The sequence below is a fragment of the Chlamydotis macqueenii genome, chromosome 4 (genome assembly GCF_036417535.1).
Source record: "Chlamydotis macqueenii isolate bChlMac1 chromosome 4, bChlMac1.mat, whole genome shotgun sequence".
Classification (NCBI taxonomy): domain Eukaryota; kingdom Metazoa; phylum Chordata; class Aves; order Otidiformes; family Otididae; genus Chlamydotis; species Chlamydotis macqueenii.
Genome location: NC_141559.1, coordinates 70,375,067 through 70,393,632, shown reverse-complemented (window position 1 = coordinate 70,393,632; position 18,566 = coordinate 70,375,067). Strand labels below are relative to the sequence as shown.

The 18,566-nt window shown below is 39.0% G+C and overlaps 1 protein-coding gene across 1 annotated transcript; it reads left to right on the top strand.

Moving 5' to 3' along the window:
* The first annotated feature begins 351 nt into the window (after window positions 1–351).
* On the top strand, window positions 352–14,408 carry OTOP1 (otopetrin 1). The gene is made up of 6 exons (XM_010122206.2): window positions 352–637; window positions 6,381–6,517; window positions 9,404–9,462; window positions 11,130–11,260; window positions 12,910–13,850; window positions 14,238–14,408. The coding sequence occupies exons 1-6, from the start codon at window positions 352–354 to the stop codon at window positions 14,406–14,408; spliced, it is 1,725 nt and encodes a 574-aa protein (XP_010120508.1).
* The last annotated feature ends 4,158 nt before the right edge of the window (window positions 14,409–18,566 follow it).

Below are 18,566 nucleotides of genomic sequence, written 5' to 3'. Positions count from 1 at the left end.
CCACCCTCACGGAATACCAGGCTGTGACCACCGCCGGGCCAATCTGCCGCCGAGTAATTTCTGCCTTACCCCTAATCTCGACCCCAGCTGTCAGTGGAGCTTAAGGCAAGTCCCCCTGCCCCGCAAAGCCTTGGCGGCCTTGCCCCCACCGCCGCCAGCCCAGCCCGCCCTCCCTGGGGTCGCCTGGCCTGACCCCACTCCTGGCAGCCGCGGACCCCCCGCCCAGGCGGAGAGGCACGGCGAGGGCCGGCGGCCCCGCTCCGCCCCCGGCCGCCGACGGGGGCCGGGCCTCGGGGATCCCCGAGGGGAGCGGAGCTGCCGGCCTTCAGTGCCCGCCCGGCGGCGTGGGAGATGGAGAACGCCGCCGGTTCCCCCTCCGTGGGCGGCAGCTACCCGCAGAAAAACGCCGAGATCCTCAGTAGCCAGTACGGCATCAACCTCTTCCTGGCCGGGCTGCTGCTCACCTTCGCCTGGGCCGTGCATGCCGTGGGCATCAGCAAGAGCCACCTGCTCTCCTACCTCATCACGCTGATGCTCATCCAGCTGCTGTGGATGCTGTGGTACCTCTGCAGGAGCTGCACGCAGAGGAGGCTGATCCGGGACAAGGACACGCACGCCGGAGCCCGCTGGCTGAAGTGTGAGTACTGGCTGGCGGCACCCCGGGTGGAACCGTGCACAGGACGTCCGTGCCATCACCTGCCTCTGCTGCTGCTTTGTTATCCTCTCCATCCCTACCAGGAGGCATCCTGCTATTCATCACCCTGTGCACATGCAGCGCACTCTAAAGTCAATATATGCATAAGCTGAACACACTAGGAGGTTGTATGGGAAAGCTGTTTGCTGAACATCCTCACTTTCCAACCTACCATTTACTCTGCTGAAAGCTCCAGCGCCTTTTTTTCCCCTACCAGGCTGGTTTGGTGGCGCTTGCAAAATAAAATATCGCTAATGGAAAAGAGAGTTTTGCTGGCGTCATGCAACTCTCTTGGAGGAATTATCACCTTTTCCAGGCAAGATAATGCAACTTACTTTAGGCTGGTACCAGGCAGAGAGCTCCTCAAGTGCTCTCTATACCAGTGTATAGCAGAGATTCCCATTTACATGTGCACAGTGATGCCTTACAAACATCTGGAATTAGATGGAAGAGGATGAAATCCCTGACCTGATCAGTTTGTAGGTTAGTACACCTACAAAACATCTAAGCAAGGAAGCTAAAGCTCGCATGAGTTTGTAGGAAAAGTATACAAGTTTGCAAGGGTAGTGGTGGGATGTGATGGCCCTTGTTCTCAGTCAGGCGCGTACTGGAGTAAGGATGTAAAGGTTTATTGAGAGAAGCTGTTTGGGGAGCACATCACAGGGGCACAGTGACAGCAATGCTGTGTTTCTGGGTCCCAAGAAAAAGAAACATCGCACATCAACATGGTGTAGAGTAATAGGCAAGCCCGGTTTTACTGACCTGTTTTCCAGTCTCGCCACTGTAAACGATAGGTTGGAAAGTGAGTCTGTTAAGTGGAGTGCTGTAAGACAGCTTTTCTGTAAAATAGTTCCTACCTACTAGCAACAAGACAAAAGTTAATTATCACAGCAGCTAATGAAATACCTAAATTAAAATCCCAAGAACATCTAAAAGCTGATTATTTTGGAAAGTAAAGTTTGCTTTTCAAACAGGGGACTTCTAGTTTGCTCTCAGTCTCAGTGCTTGTATGTCTTTTATTTTCTTTGCAACCGTTAACAATTGTGCCGTATGAATTGCTGAGGGAAATTCTTTCTTTTAATGTCTAACACTTTACAGCTATGGTCTGTAGACTGTTTCCTAGAATGTATGGAGTTCATGTACCAACTGTTGAATTGTTCTCTTTGATTATTCACTGTTTTCTAAAACAGTATTCAGGTCTCAGGCCTTTGTCATTTATTAGCTTATGTGGCTTACAGCCTTCTGAGATTCATTAATGCAAGGCTTAATTTGATCCTATTTTGGACCAAGCTATGCTTTTGTAACTCAGAGTAGCTTTTCCCTCCTAAGTATGGAATAAATACTGCTTAACATGGGTAAGTACAGCAGGACCCCCTGCCCTTTTTCTTTTGGCACAGCGTTCACAGCATTTCATTTGTCCTACAGGATATAAGGAGTCACAGAAACTTAGAAATAAGATACAGGAATGAACTACTAGGTTACCTTATCCATTTCTTTTACCAGCACAGGATGGCTCTTTGTACTGGCTTCTCAAGTGGTGCAGCTTCCACGGCTTCTCTTGGATGTCTAGGCTGCAATTCAACAAGTTCGCCCTTAGGGAAAGACCTACACTTTCCTATTCTTAGGAGTTTCTTGTAGTTACAACAAGCCTGTACAACTCCATTATTCTCTATTAGCAAAATAAAACTTATTTGAGCTAAGGAAAAACTCTGTTGCCCATTTCTCTGCCAAGGTCCCCCTTGCCCTCCTCTCTACTAACGGTTTTGTCATAGAAGTCTTTTATCTGAAACACTAATAGTTCAAAAAGGAGGAGGGGAGTCAGGACAAATTTTCATCAAGTCTTCCCACAGAAAGCTCTCTGCAGTTTTTTACTAGCTCTGTCAGCTGCTTTTGAAGAATATCTCCTTGCTTTCATTGTGAGAGTAAATGCCCTTGTATTAAGCAGTATAAAGCGAGTATATTTTCATTATTCCCTTCAAACTGTGACTATCATTTTAGTAAAAGTGATGGTAGCTGGCTACTTAGAGCATTTTGCTATGACAAATGTAGAAAAAGAATGATTTAACAAAACCCTCCTATGACTGAGTCCTGGTACATGGTTAACAAAGCTAAAGGACAGATGGTCAGTTTACAAGAATTGCTCACAGAAAGGTTTCCTTGAGCCTTTTCACACCTAGATGTCAACTGTGTGAACCTTACATCTTCCTGCTTGCATGGTAGACCAAGAACCGCTCTTATAGTCTGAATGTGGGAAAATTTTCGGGAGAGCTTTTTCTGTTATAAGGTACAGTTATCCCCATGCAAATAATCACAGGGAAGCTTAGGAAGTTCTTTCCTTGACTTATTCCAAATGTTCTCCTGAGTACATTCTCCTGTTAGCAAAAGGTCTCTGACCATTATTTGGAAGATCAGCCAAGTGAGCCAGAGAACTCAAAATCAATTGGCTTCACAAATGCCTTTATTTTATTATGTTCTCCAGCAGCACAGCTTCTGTTTAAAGCGTAGACAGCTAGTTGGCAGACTTCAACTTGGATCTTTTTTCCTGCTTGCACTAAATTGTCTATTATTTAAATCCAAAGAATATTTTAAGTTAAGAGTGGCATTTTCACAACTGTATTGATATGGCTTTCTTATTCCTGATTTCCTAAGATATGCAGGTTTCAATGACCATTTGAAAAAAATCCCAATTTTTAAAATGATGCTCAATAGCAATAATTTAATATTTCTTTGAATTTCAAATAGAAATAACAAAATATTGTAATTATCTTCATAATTTATGTTACGGATTTATATTTAGTATTAGTATATAATACTGAAATTTCCATCAGGAAAAGTTAACATGGAAACATTAGCATACCGTATGTGTGATCATTATAGTTGTGCTTTGATTTTTGCCTAAGCCAATCAGTACAGTCATTCTCTTTTGAAGCCACTTAAATATCCATGTTGGACACTTTGCATATGCTTACAGTGTGGTCATCTCAGTGATTGCCAGAAACATCTAGATATCACTTGAATGAATGAAATAATTGAACGTTAAAATAACTCAGTCATATAAAGTCTTTTAATCCCTGGAGGACAATGGCAAAACTATTTATTGCAGTGGGAACAGATTGAAGGCCACCTCATCTCTGATGAAGGTAAAGGAAACATGAAGAGAGGTGCTAAGGAATGAAAAAAATACTCCATGTGAAAGAAACTTTATTATGTTTTTTTTGTTGGTTGGGATTTTTTTTTTGCTGTGTGTCCCCTGCCACAATGGTCTGCTGAACATTGATGTGAAACTGTAAAACCCTACAACTGAAATACTGACCTTGTGAAATGCCAGCAAGACAGAGTGGAACTACAGTACAGGGCATCCCTGTAAAGACAAGATGGACGTATGGTGGAGGAGACAGATCAATAATCTAAGATGCGTTTGCTTTTTATTTTAGTGAATTTAAACCTGAGCCCCTTGCTTTGCCTTCACTTCCCTCTTCCCATTTCTAGTTAAGAAGTCCCTTGTGATCCTATTCTCCTGAGCTACTCTCATGAGTAATGGAAGCAAGGATGTAGAACTTTTACATTATAAAATACATTTTCCACCCATTTTGCTCTGACATTACTACTTCACTGAAGCAGTTCCTCAGGGCTTGATCCTGCACCATGAATTCACTGGGAAATTACCTTATTAATGTAATGAATGGGAAATTAAATACCTTTCTAAATACTCTGTGAAGTCAACATTGGCACAACAATTCACTGTGGAGTAATTGTGGAAGATTTTTATGATCTTATTACTCTAGAAAATACCATTTTCCTTCTCATAATTATAATACACATTAAGTCCCTAAGATTGACATCTTTCAGATAAATAGTGAAACAGACTGGGTTTCCTGTGTACTTTCTAAATAAACCATGAATCACAGAATCAATCATAGAATAATTCAGGTAGGAAGGGACCTCTGAAGGTCATCTAGTCCAACACCTTGCTCAGATCAGGTCCAATTACCTCAGGTAAAATTATTTCAGAAGAATTAACAATTCTAATTTATTTTAGAATAATTTAAATTCTTCAAATAAGGAAGGAAACATATTATTTGATCTCAAGAGCAGTCTGAAATTTTGCATTTTGTGATGCCACTTACTTTTATGCATACTGAAAATAGCACATCTGTTTAAATGTGGGCTCCAGTTCTGTTACATGTGTTAGAAATAATAGAAATCAGCTGACATAATAAGCATAAATAAAAAATGTATGGGATTATACACATGCATGAAGTGCAGAGCTGAGGTTTTAGATTTTGAAATATGAAAGCAAAAGTTTCTGTCCTTTGGTAGAAATTACACTCCATCAGTAATTTGACATTGTTTTTATTATAGAGAGATTATAAAACAGAAACATAAAATCTTACTGGAATTCATAACCTTGTGGTTAAAAAAAATTCTGAAGTCTATTTTTGTTTCATTTTAAAGGATCAATGAAATAACAAACAAAAATATATTTATTGTATTTTTATCATTTATACTTACTTTTCATCAATGCAGCTTCAATAATAAATGTACTATGTTAAATAAATTACTAAATTAGTGATATATTTTATTAACACAAGTAAAATGGAACATGATGCTTGTAAGGAAGTTAGGTTGTGGGCCCTTATAAAGAATAAATATTCATCAAAGTCAACACTAGTGATGTTATTTACTCTGTGAGGAATTACAAAGCAAGATTAAGATACTGATCTTATATCTGAAGGTCCAGTTAAGGTCCATGGATAGATTTTTGTCTAGTCTTAATTACAATAAGACCAAATTAAATCCATTGGATTGCTTGAATAAAAGCCTAGAGAGAAAAAAACCCAAGCAAATGAAGACTTTAGAGTTTGGTTCAGTAATTTTATTGCCAGTTGTGCTTTGTCATACAGGTACAAACCCAATAATTAATAATATACATTGTGTTACCATATAGCTTTCCAGAATGAGTTTGTAACAAGCATTTACATTCCCAAAAGAAAAATAAAAAAGAGGGGAAGTATGTATTTTGAAAGATCTTTAGATTATAAAATACAGATAAATATATTGGGGTTTTGTGCATGTGGGAAAATAATAGATACTGAAAAGAAATCTTTGGTTCCTTTCTAGAAGAAGAAACCATACAGCCCATTGTCGTGTTGGTCTCAGAGTTGAAGCGTAACCTCCTGAACCACGGGGAAGGCATACCAAGTGATTGTGTTACTTCCCACTGTTGAGCTCTTGGGCCAGGAGACTGTAACATGATTGTTCAGCTCCCTGGAATTGTATAATTTGCTGTGTGGCTGTATAGAGCATTAATTCATGCACTGTATGGCCAATTCAGTGCTACCGTTACTTGAGAGGCTGACCTTGTAAGGAGCTGGGAGCCATCTGCAAGGTGCTGAGCGTCTCCGGGTCCTGGCCATCGCTGGACTGGCTCCTCCGCTCTGACTGTGCAAGGCGTGTATGGGGACGTGCTTTTGTAATCTATTGGGCAGAGGCTTTCACAAGTTAGAGAGACTTACTACACTGGGCCAATTATCTTCATGAACATTGATCTACTTTTATTTCCTTAAACAAAAACGTGGGTATTGATCTCCTTTTATTTCCGTAACAGATTTCAGCACATTATACAAATTGTCTCTAGACACTGTAACTGTACACTGACATTTTCTAATATCTTTTTCATTTGTAGGTGGCATTACATTATTTGCAGTGATTACTTTAATTCTGGACTCTTTTAAAATTGGATATTATATTGATTTTTCAAACTGTTTATCACCAGCTGAAGGCGTTTTTCCTGTTACACATGCCGTGCACACCATCTTACAGGTAAAAGTCACTGGTTGCAGTTTTATATTATATCTGTATCTCTTACCAAAAATATCTTTTATCTTCTCATCATCAGTGAATTTTACACTAATTTAATTTCTAAGCATATCATAGGATACTTCTGAGGGTTAAATTGTTGTACATGTGTATCCTCTCTCTGTGTAAATTCAGACTGTGCAACCTGAAATTGCTCAGCCATGAAACTCACATGGGTTCAAAAAGAAATAATAAAAAAATGCTCTCCTGTAGTTGAAGTTACATTTTTTTTTTTAGTTCAAGTTACATATATAACTTTCAGAATTTTCAGGCTGAAATGAGCAATTTCAATTCACTTACTTCTGTATGTAGGACTGGCCCCGCAAGTTCAATTCAACCTGTCCGGGCTGATGTCCTGTTGTGGTTAGGGGTGGAGGCCTGATACTTCAAAGGGGAAAAAAACCCTTCTCTAGCTGGTTATAAAATACTTGCACATCTTTCCTATAACAAATGAACACAGGATTTCCTTCTAGAAGCATGTGGTTATGCTTATCAGGGGCTGCACAGCAGCAAACAGTCAGTGACTCCGGTAAAATATTGCAGCTGCTTGTTTATTGTAAGGCTTTGGGTCTGTATTGCATGGTGATACGCCATAGCTGATTGTAACGTGAATTCCTCTGAGCCCCTGTCAGCAGATTTGTAGGAAAGAAGGAAAGAAAAAGCCAATCAACTACGATACTCAGTTATAGCCAGGTCATTTAATGCACTTTACAAGATGATTAAGTCATTCAGAAAGAAAAGAAAGATTTTCCTAGCCGATGTGGTTGCATGTAAATGAGCATTTGAACAACCTACATTTTTCTCCTTTCTGTAACAGAAAAAGCATTGAATTTTAAGCAGTTACTCTGACCTCTTCTATCCTTTTCTCTGAGGGTGAAATTCTGATTTGGTTGAAGTAATCTTAATTTCACATTCTTGTAATGTCCTCTCTCCATGTCTCCCAACTTTTTTGCTTTACCTCTGAAAAACAAACCAAATAAATTAAGCCCTTTTCCCCTGCTGATCTACATGTAGCATTTTTCATTGCATCCAGTGACCCTGAGCTGACAGGGTTTCCAGCTACTGTAAACTGGAGTGTGAAAGAAACAGTGTATAACAATGTTGAACAAAGAGAACAAGAATTCTAATTTAAATTTTACATCACCCAATGTTGCTGAATTTATCATCTACTTAGCTTAAAATAATGGAGTCTTGAATGTTAGCCTAAGCAATCAAATAAAAAGTAAAAAAGTCATTTACCAGATACCTCCTACCTAAGACAAATCTTCTCCTGTCTTTGAAACACAGGATGAAATTACAGCAGAGAAGATTCCTAATTATGTGTCATCTAAAACACAAAGGATTTTTTTTCTACAGAATATGTGTCAGATTCTGTTGTATTTTACTCTAATGAGGCATCCTGATATGTGCCATTAAATTAATAAACATATACATCCTGCACGTGTGCAAGCAATGAACTAACACATACGTACCTGCCCTTCAGGACAGGCTCAGCATTACGCTCTTTTTGCCGGCAGAAGTCCCTTTGGGGCAATGAGTACTCTGTGAGCAAAAATTGGATTTTATGCTATTTCTTTACCTTACTGACTTCTCTTCCTATTCCCTCCCACTTTCTTGACTTTAATGTCTGAACAGATCTTCAAAACTTAAAAAAATATAAGTTTGGAAGAATGCTTTTGTATCTGTTGTTGGATTTTACTGCACCTATCCTAGAAATGGGAAATTGAACATGGCATTAGATGAGACTGAGGTGCTAATTTCAATTACAGTGGTCACACCTCCTTTTGATAAATGCTTCATTAGAGGAGTGAGTGAACATGTTATTGCTGAGCAATGCAGGCAACCCACAGAAAACTGCATTTTCCTAGCTTTTTCAAAAGTCAGATACAGAACGTCTCGGACAACACCAGCTGTGATGTAGGGCGCCTACAGTAATGGGCACAGTGGTAAAATGGGCTTCCGGTTACTCCAATTGCTGAAGAAGAACCCAAAGTTCTTTTGCACTTTTCAGACCATTTCTGGAACACCAAACCAGGCAGGTTCCTAAGAGAAACCTTTTGGACCATTTATCTTCTGATAGTTCACCTACTGTCAAGTTCAGTATCCTAGGAGCTATTCTGAGTAAATAGGACACCCAGTTTCACTCTAACATCCCTGATGAATATTGGTATTGTTCTCCTTGCACTTATCAGCACTTGGAACCGGTTTTGTATCAGCAACAATCTATATCCTGAGGTTTCCATTATCCTCCCACAAACAGAGATTCCCACTTTTAATACTTCTTTCCCCTTTACTTGCTGTCTCAGTACTGTTCGCTCTCTCTCTTTTATTCTCCAGCTTGAGCTTTCTGCACCATACTTGAGTTCCACTGCATGTGCTCCTAATGCAGTTGTCTCTCAAGATGATAGTACAACCTTTTCTCTTGCTTCCTAGGTGTCTGTTTGTTTTATTAGTCACATCTGGCATCCTTTCACTTATCTCTCTCCCTCCCTAGAATTTAATATATTTAATATATTATTTAAACTTAGCGTCACCACACCATGCAGCACTCACACTGCTGTCCACAGCTGGTAGCTTTCTTTCATTTGAAATAAAAGCGTCTCCAGATACAGACACAAGGTACATTTTGATGAGTCATACTGAGACTTTCTACTGTTGAGCCACTGACTTTGCATATAAGAAATCTTAAGATTCATCAAGCCAGAGAAGTTCTGAGTGCACATCAGAGTGTAAAGATGGAGCTACCTCAGTTTAAATCATCAGAGTTTCCATCTACAGATGCACTTTCCTTTTTGAGTGTCATACGTGCTCATTAGTGTAATGACATTTCTCTGTGTTCCTTTCATTTAGGTGTACTTTCTTTGGTGTCATGCAAAGGATATTATCCAGTCTTTCAAAACACTTGAAAGGTAAAGTGGATCTGATCCTCATCTGGAATGCTAATAGGTGTAGGTCTGCAGAGGGCTTTAACACCTATTGTATGAGGGACATTGAAAACTTACAGAGTTTGATTCTCCTCTTAATTGTGTTAATATAAATTAAAAATAGCTCAATTTACCCAAGTGAGAAGATAATAGTTTGAATTATTTTTTTCTTATTTAAACTGTGCTTATATTTTATAATATAAAACAATCACAGAATAAGTATATTTTTATCATGAGAGAGGGAAATGGACAATGTATGATACCATAGTGACACTTGCTTTTTTTGAAGGAAGGAAGCACCACATATGTGTCTTAGGACAATGCACTATATTGTGTTTTCTTTATTTAGCTACTGAAAGGGAATCTGCATCAGCAACCTGCCATCAGTGCAGTATATCTGAGGTATTTTATATTGATTTTTATGGAAAGCAGCTTTTGGAACTAGATGTAGATGTGCAAATTCACTGGGAAATATAGCCTCCCCTGCAGTATCCGATGTACCCAAATCAGTAAGGGTTGTGCACATTTCTGACACCAGAACTTGGTTCTCGCAGTGTGACTGATGTATCCTCTGAAACAGCTGAAAACACACATTTCTTATAGAACTGAGGACTAGTCTTTGAGGCAGCAGAGCCAGTTCCGATGTATTTTTGGTTTTGTGAGAAAGTGTAATAATGTAGATTGCTCTGTCTGTACCTTGAATGTAAATAAACAAACAAGGTAACTTTTAAAATGCTTGTCTCAAAGGATCAATGAGCTGACCAGTTTCTGTGGTGATACTCCATAGCTGATTGTTTGCAACATGATAACTATCTATCACATAATAGTAAGTTTCTATAGGAGGTAAAATACCTTTACTCAGAAACCCAATTTATGGAGAAGGTTCTCCTTTTGTTTTCATATCTTGGTTAAGTGTTCAAGCCTCATGCTAATAGGAAGGAGATCATAGAAGGCTTTGCAATGTCAGCTGGTGAAATCAACTCTATGAGTAGAATTTTAAAAATCCCTAATGGCAAGTCTATCAGTGAGAACAGTGCAGTAATGAAGAACTGTTTCTTGGTGAAGGAACATTACCAGCCCCAGGGGCAGGAGAAAAACGCATGGTTTATCAAAAACCAGGAGTCTCAAAAAGACTTGGAGACCTACCCTTACCATACCAGTAGTCCAAATGGGATAAAGCCCTCTGTTGACTTCAGCTCTCTCCAGGAGACAAAAATGCAGGGACTAGAAGTTAGGGAAGGCAGTGGTATCTGTAAAGAAAGACCAGCCACAGTGAGCACCGCAGAAGGCTGTGAAATACAACTTGCAAGCAATTAACCCTGTTCAGACTGTTCAGTCACTGTCATTAACATGAAGCTTGTCCAGCCCAAAGAATAACAACCATCACATAAAGGAGCATTACAAATAATAACAGCATGCTATTAATGCTTTAATACATTAAGCCATTGTGTTTCTCTAAAATTTTGGAAGTCTAACATTCATTGTGCTCCACTGAGGAACATCTTCAGAGAGATCAGTTATGATTTTATTTTCCTTGCACTAACAAATAAATAGCACCATGTAGCACATCTACATAAAGTTAATCCGTTTTATTTAACATATATGGAAGTGTACTCTGTGCAGATTCTTTCAATAATTAGCTTATTTTGTAGGTTTGGGGTTATCCATTCCGTGTTCACAAATTTACTCCTGTGGACAAACGGAGTGTTAACAGAGTCAAAACATCAACTGAACGAACATAAGGAAAGACTAATGACACTTGGTTTTGGGAACATAACAATAGGTAAGTGAAAGGGTTGGTACATTTTGGAATTCCTGCTCTAATGTGCTCCCATACAAAATATTGTGTCACTGTAAAATGGAGCTGGGTCATTCATGACTGTGTCAGCATAGTCATTCCCGGACAAATGGTAGTGAGCTGCTATGTGATCAGTTCAGATCATAACTGAAATGTTATATGATCATTGTCATATATGTGATTCATACTGTCGTTTTCTGTTTACTCATCTCCCCTTTGGATGAGGTCCAGAAGAGAAATAAATTCCAGAATTTCCAAACAAGCAGATTTAAAAAAAACCCCCACATTTTATTTGAGGAATAACATCACTGAGGAATCCCTTTACTAGTAAATCATAGAAGTAAATTGAACACAGCAGCGTTAAAACCTGAGTTCACTATTTTGTAAGTTATTCATAGCAAAACAAGTGTGGATAATCCTGCAGATCCCTCCCAGGAGAGTGGTTACATGTGGTGTGTGGTCCTATGAGATTCAGTGGGATGGCTCAGAGGGACAGGAGTTACCCATTAGTGCTGCTTTACCAGACAAGGATTATGCTCTGGGTGTTTTTGTTTTTGTTTTTGTTTTTTTTTTTTGTAACAAACCATTTTCTCCATTGGTAAGATGATGCAAGTTAGAGTGAACAAACATTGACTGTAACTGCTGGGGATGCCTTCTGCTTTCAAACACCACTGAAGCATAGGGAAATTAGGAGTGCTTAACTTGAAAGAAGAAATAAAAGTTCTCAGCAGCTATAAGTAATTTTCTTCCCATTTAAATTTACTGGTACAGCTGATAAATTTTGATTGTGTTCACTGGGGTGAAGATATAGACAGACAGCTTTTGAAGAGGAATTCAGTAGTGCTCGTATCCTAAAAACTCCTGATTTTGCACCTACAAAGCCAAAGTCTGAACTATTTTTTTTTGCCTATTTATAGTCTGTATAAAATTTTAGGCATTTTTAATAATTCCTGCCAAAGTCCACATATAAGTGAAAACTTAATTTTAAAATCTGTAAACCAGTATTTTCAGCATAACTGTGTCTAAAATTATGGCCACAATTTTACATCTATTTGCAAGTGTTACCCCTTAGATGTATCTATGGAAACTGCCTACTTTCCATGAATGATCAGGCAGCTGAATTGATAGTTCAGAGATTTCATAATCATGGAGCATTAGTGGAGAGCAGGCAAATCACAAGTTAGTGGCTCTTCTTGATACTTCTAATAGAACGGAGCCCTTCCCTTGTTAAGCTTGCTCTTGGATCCACAGAGCCCCGGGCTTCTATAAAAGCCTTCCAAGCTGAAGGGCTGAAGACTCAAAGCTCTTGGGATCAGGATTTTCCTATTATAAAAAAATATTTTTACCAAGCCCCTGCTGAAGTTTGGTGCACTTTGGTGCAGCGTTTGTTCATGATGTGATTATTGCTCAGCAACTGAGCTGTGAAGTCAGCGCTCATAGTTCAGTGCATGTGCAAAAGCTTTGTTAGGTTAATGACTTCAATGACGAGACCTTTTCTTAGGTGGCTAACTGGGCGGCATGGTGTGTTGTTTGACTGAATCTTACCTTTTATGTTTTATTATTTATGTTTTATTTATTCACTTTAAATGAGAAAGCCTTATAATGTGCATAACTAGTCTCTCCCTCTCCTTTAGTTTTAGATGATCATGCACCTCAATGCAATTGCACAACAACAACTCTCTGTTCGATATTTTCTCAAGGAATATATTATCTGTACCCCTTTAATATAGAGTACCACATCCTAGCATCCACGATGCTCTATGTCCTGTGGAAGAACATTGGCCGCAAAGTCGAGCACCACCAGCAACACAAAACTCCATTCAAATTCCATGGCATAACTGTTGGAATGATTTTTGGACTAATGGTGTTAACTAGCACCATAGCCATAGTTGTTGTCTATTTAATTCAGATTGGAGGTTCAAAAATCAAAAGCGAATTAGCACTTACTATGTTTTACTTGCATGCGATCTTTGTATTGGCTCTGATGTGTACAGCTGGAATTGTTGCCCTTCTCATCTACAGACTGGAAGATAGATCGTTGGATAATTCAAAAAATCCCGCTCGAAAACTTGATGCAGAGCTGCTGGTGGGCACAGCTGCAGGGTCCTGGCTCCTCTCCTGGGGCTCAATCCTCGCCATTATCTGTGCCCAAGCTCACCCAAAATACACATGGTATAACCTGCCCTACTCTGTCCTAGTTATTATTGAGAAATATATTCAGAACCTCTTTATCATTGAATCCATACATCGTGAGCAGGAAAAGGTGAATGACGATATCAAAACTCTTCGAATAGTGACTATATCTCGGGGGAGCACTTTGTCACTTACCCCCTCATACAAAGAGATTTACAATGGCAGAGCCGCTCGTGACAGCGGAGAGGTACCCTGCCTGTTCAAGGGCAGCGTCTGTGGGAGAGACAATGGTGGTGGAGCCAAAGAAGAAATGAGTCCAGAAAATAGTTCGGTCATGCATTCAGCCTCAGATTTCTCATTTTACAGTAGAAACTCAGTTACTAACAACAAGAGGAGAATTCTGAAGAACATCGCTGCATTTTTATTCCTGTGCAACCTTTCGGTAAGACATTTTGAACATAATTCACAAGTTAATACCCAAAAGCTTCCCAACCTTTCAAGCCTGATAAGTATATGAAAATTACATGGCTCTATAGTTTGTAGCAAGTAAATTTTACTTCTTCTGGAAGAATAAGTGAATATGCCTTTGGGGAACACAGTTTATTTAAACATAGAATCTGGGAGCCTAGACTTGTTTTAGTCAGAGCACAAAAGCTGTAGCAGCAGTGGAAGCTGAAACCCTCTTCCACCAGTGTGCCCCAGGAGCAACAGGAAGGGTTTTCTCAGGGATTTCTGAAGCCAAATTGCAGTTTGGTGGAGTCACCGTCATGAACGGCTCGTCCCTCATATTGCTGGTGATTAATATTGGCCTTGCATTCTTTTCTTGTAGCTTTGGATACCACCAGCATTCGGGTGCCGCCCGGAATATGACAATGGACTAGAAGAAATAGTTTTTGGCTTTGAACCCTGGATAATTGTTGTGAACCTTGCAATGCCTTTTTCTATTTTCTATCGGATGCATTCAGCTGCCTCACTCTTTGAGGTCAATTGTAAAACATAGATCATATGCGGTCCCTCAGTGAACAATTGATTGAATAATTAATTAAATAAATAACAGTTGAATGCATGCGTGAATGAATGAGTGAACATAGCAACAGCTGCTCAATAAATAGAATATTCAATAATTTTTTTTTTGAAAGAAGGGACTATAGCTAATAGCATGTAATTTAAAAAAATTTTTCTTCCACATATTTTGTTATATGTGTGGTGTTATTGTGTAGGTACACTTTTCAGAATCATTAGTCTTAATATGATTAACACTACATAGTCAAGTTAATTAGATCTCATTAATCTTTTTTTAGTAATCTGGGATTTGTCCTCTATATAATTTGTATTGCTTTGTTTTCCTTCATTGTGCCTTGTGAAAGGAGTTTAAACAAAAATCTGTACGACTTCAGAGGGAAAATCCCAGGGGCAGCTAAACTGATGCTCCTCAATCACAGAGACACTCCAACTCTGAATTCCTAGCCATGTTTTTACAGTAAAACCTGAAAACATTTGCTGTTTAGTTGGGATGTGGGAATAATTTTAAACTTCCTGAGTACTGTTAAAAAAAATCAATATATAATAATTATTTTCTTAACTATACAGCAAGAAATCCAAGTAAATAACATGTATGGTTAGATATCATGCTGTATATAATTTCTTCTGATAAAATATATTTCTATTAATGCATCCTCCTTGTCCTACATTTACTGTACGACATACCTGAGAAATAAAGTTAATCCTTTTACTTTATTCACACATCCTTGAGAGAAAACTAGGCTTATAGCCTATGTTTAAGTATCTATGGTAGAATGCCAGAATGGTATATATTCCCTGTACAATTTTTTAATGATCTGCTAATTTCTTTGTACTTCATTCTCCTGGTTGGAAGATAATCATGTATCTTCATAGAGGGATGCTGTAGTGCGTAGCTGATGCCTCTAGAAATCTGGAGGAACGTTGGCCAAGGATTTCATAAGCATGGTTTACAAGCTGTTAAAACATAATCTCAAATCCCTAGCATATCTAGTTGCCTGAATTCTCACAGAAAGCAGCAAAAAGTTGGATGTATGAGTAGTCTTAGAATCTGTGACTGTCAGATTGAAAGACCAGAGCAATGACCAGAATACTAAAAGCGAGTGACAGATCAGTTATTAGATAGCCCTTGCTAACTCACTAATGATCTAGTCCGAAGACTGGTGGGTCAAAGGCTGCAAGATTTCTGCCCCTAGTTCCTATAGGGACAGGTTTACAGTTGCCATCACCATCTGCCTGAAAGCAACCGTATTTCTGCATGGGAGAGGTCTGCTGCTGAGAGAGATTTCAGCTGTCTTGTCTGCTCTCACGCATCAGAACAAAAATTTTGGTTTTGCGCCACTAGATGGCAAACACAGACCATTCGATAAATTACATGATTATTTCTAGGAGTTGCGTCACATCATAATTAATCTTCAGTTCTATTTTGTGGTACACACAGCCATAACCTGCCTAGGAATTTTTGCTACCTTCTTTACCTGTTGCAAAACCCAGATCAAGTAAATCAACTTTTATCTGAAGTCTCAGGTGAAGTCTGCATTAGATGAACCATCAGTGAGGCTGAGCAGGAGAACTCCTATGTTCCTGCAAAGCAGTTTCATTTGTTTGATTAAGTGGTTCTTAAAAGAGTCACCATCTGATCACATTGCTGTAATCTCTGCCTTCCTCTAGGGCTGCTTGTCAGGCTCTTCCATCACATCTCTATGACTTCTAGATGGTAACATTTTCTAACTTTCCCCTTGAACAGAGTAACTTTATCTCATTGTCTTCCAAGCAAATACCAGCTCTTTGTCTCTCAGACTGGTTTCAATTCAAATAGAGTGACTAGGACCATCCAGATGATCAAATAAAGCTTTAATCTTCCTTCCAAATAAACTCTTGGACCAACTCTCCAGCTACTTCTGGTATCAGAAAAAAAATTCATTTCACCAGGTAAGCCCACAAATTCCACTTCATCTTTTAAGTGCTCATAAAAATGGCTAGAGAAAGCCTGTTTCTTCTTCCTCCCCTTCTGTGGGATGGGTCACATGATGTTGTTCAGCTAGAAATGGTGCCCTTTAGCTGATTCCCAGCATTTGTGTTCAACCAAAGCAGAGCTAGCTGATCCCTAGGGCCAGGAAGGGTCCATATGCTCTGTTATAAACACTTAGCACACTTTCGGAAGTTTCAAAAATAAATACAATCCTTATTTAGTCATATTTCATCTGTACTTCCTTAGCCCTTTCTGTTTCTTAACATTACTATTGAAATAATTTCATTTGTCCACAATATTAAATTCATTTTGAGTGCTGAAATAGAAGTTTATTCAGGAAAGTGAATTAAGGCAGCACTCTGGCAGGGAGCAAGTGCTTTAAACATGCTAATGGGCAGATTCTATTCCGAGCTGCACTGATGAAACCCCACTGACTTAAATCGTTGTGTTTCAGGACCAGAGACTTGGTTTTGGTCTGAGAAACATAAGAGGTTTTCACAACAGGACTTCTCCCAAAAAAGTATTGTTTCATCCAAATGCAGGTGATTTTACAGAAGCAGGCCATGGTGGGTCATGAAGTCCTGGACACTTTAGAAACATAGATTTTTAAGAAATACAGATTTTTAGACTAGGAAAAATAATCAGATTTTTTAATGTAGTATGACCTCTAGCTCTCTGATCAGTGTTAAACCTGGTCTTTCTCAAACATCCGCTTTCAAACTTTTTTTTTTGTTTTTCTCTAGCACATGTCTACAACACTAATTTATCACAGTTTTTAAAATACAATAAATAGCACAAAGTTACCCCATTTCTGCCTACCTATCTGCTCAAGCATGTGACCGGAGGCATGAGAGCTGGCTTACCCTGGAGAGAGGTCTAACAGCTGCTCATTTTTATGTTCCTGAGCTGCCTCTAGGGGACAATTTGCCTACTTTGACATCTCCAGGGAGTGTCTTTGAGATCAATGTAGTATTATTTAATTTTTTTTTTTTCTTAAGGAAATTTCTTTAGTCAACTCCAAAATGCACTTGATATGTAAAAGATTCTGAATTTTTGCTGCATAGTCTTAATTAGGAAGCTATTATCTGATGTTCATTATATCCTTCTGTTAGACTCTTCCACTCTCTCCCTTGCTCCCTAGACTATTTTATTGATTCAATAATACATGCTTGGATAGCATTTAAACTCATATATGTACAGGAATAAAGGCTGCTAAGGTGCAAAAAGATTCCTACAATCCTCAAGCATTTGCCTGAAGAGTCAAAGACCATAGATTTTTCCAGGGTTTTTTTTGGTGTCAGTGACATTAACTCTAAGATGGAAGAAGGTGGAGGACTCATGGCTGAGTCTTTCTAAAAGAACTTAATTCCTTTTACCAGTATGTCTCAATACTTGGCATTTCCTCTTTTAATCACTTAAAACAAAAAGTTCAGTGACCATTTTGACAGTTTTGGAAATATTCCTGTGTGTGGCCCATTTGTGGTCCATAGACTTTGAGTGTACTATATCAGTGCAGGGAAGTAGATGGCTCCAGAGAACATCAGAGAGGGAGCCATGCTCCTCTGGTGGGATTTTCCACCACTGCCTGCTTGAATCAAATAGCTTACTTACAAAGAAGTCCTTTAATAAGACATACACCAGCAGCTGCCATTAGGACATTGCTACGAAGCTGTTGCTTAATACCTGCGATGCTGCCTTCCTAGAAGGGTCATTGCCTGTTAGAGGCAAAGTTGCTAAATTCACAGAAGATGATGGACTCAAGTCTGAACAAAATACCAAGTGTAGATTTAGCCTTAGATATGTTAGGAATTGTTTCCATGCATTTTGAAAAAGCAGTCTGATCTTCAGTTAACCCTGGTGAACATTGGATTGCAAGACAAATCAGAATAAAGTGGTTACGGTATCCTTGATAATCCTGACTGTGTGGACAGGAGCTGTTCTTCACTCTGCTTTGGTTAAAATGCTGCTATGGTTCCCTGGAATTAATGGATCTATGTGTGCTCTTCACAAACTGGCTTTTAATTCCAGGTATGTTGCAGTGACATTCAAGCAAATATTTATTTGAAAATAAACATGGAGGACTCACTGCTTGTGCATGTTTTGATAGAAAATGTTGTGTAAAGATAATAAATTGTGTTTATTGCAAGTGAAGGAGAGAGATGGAAA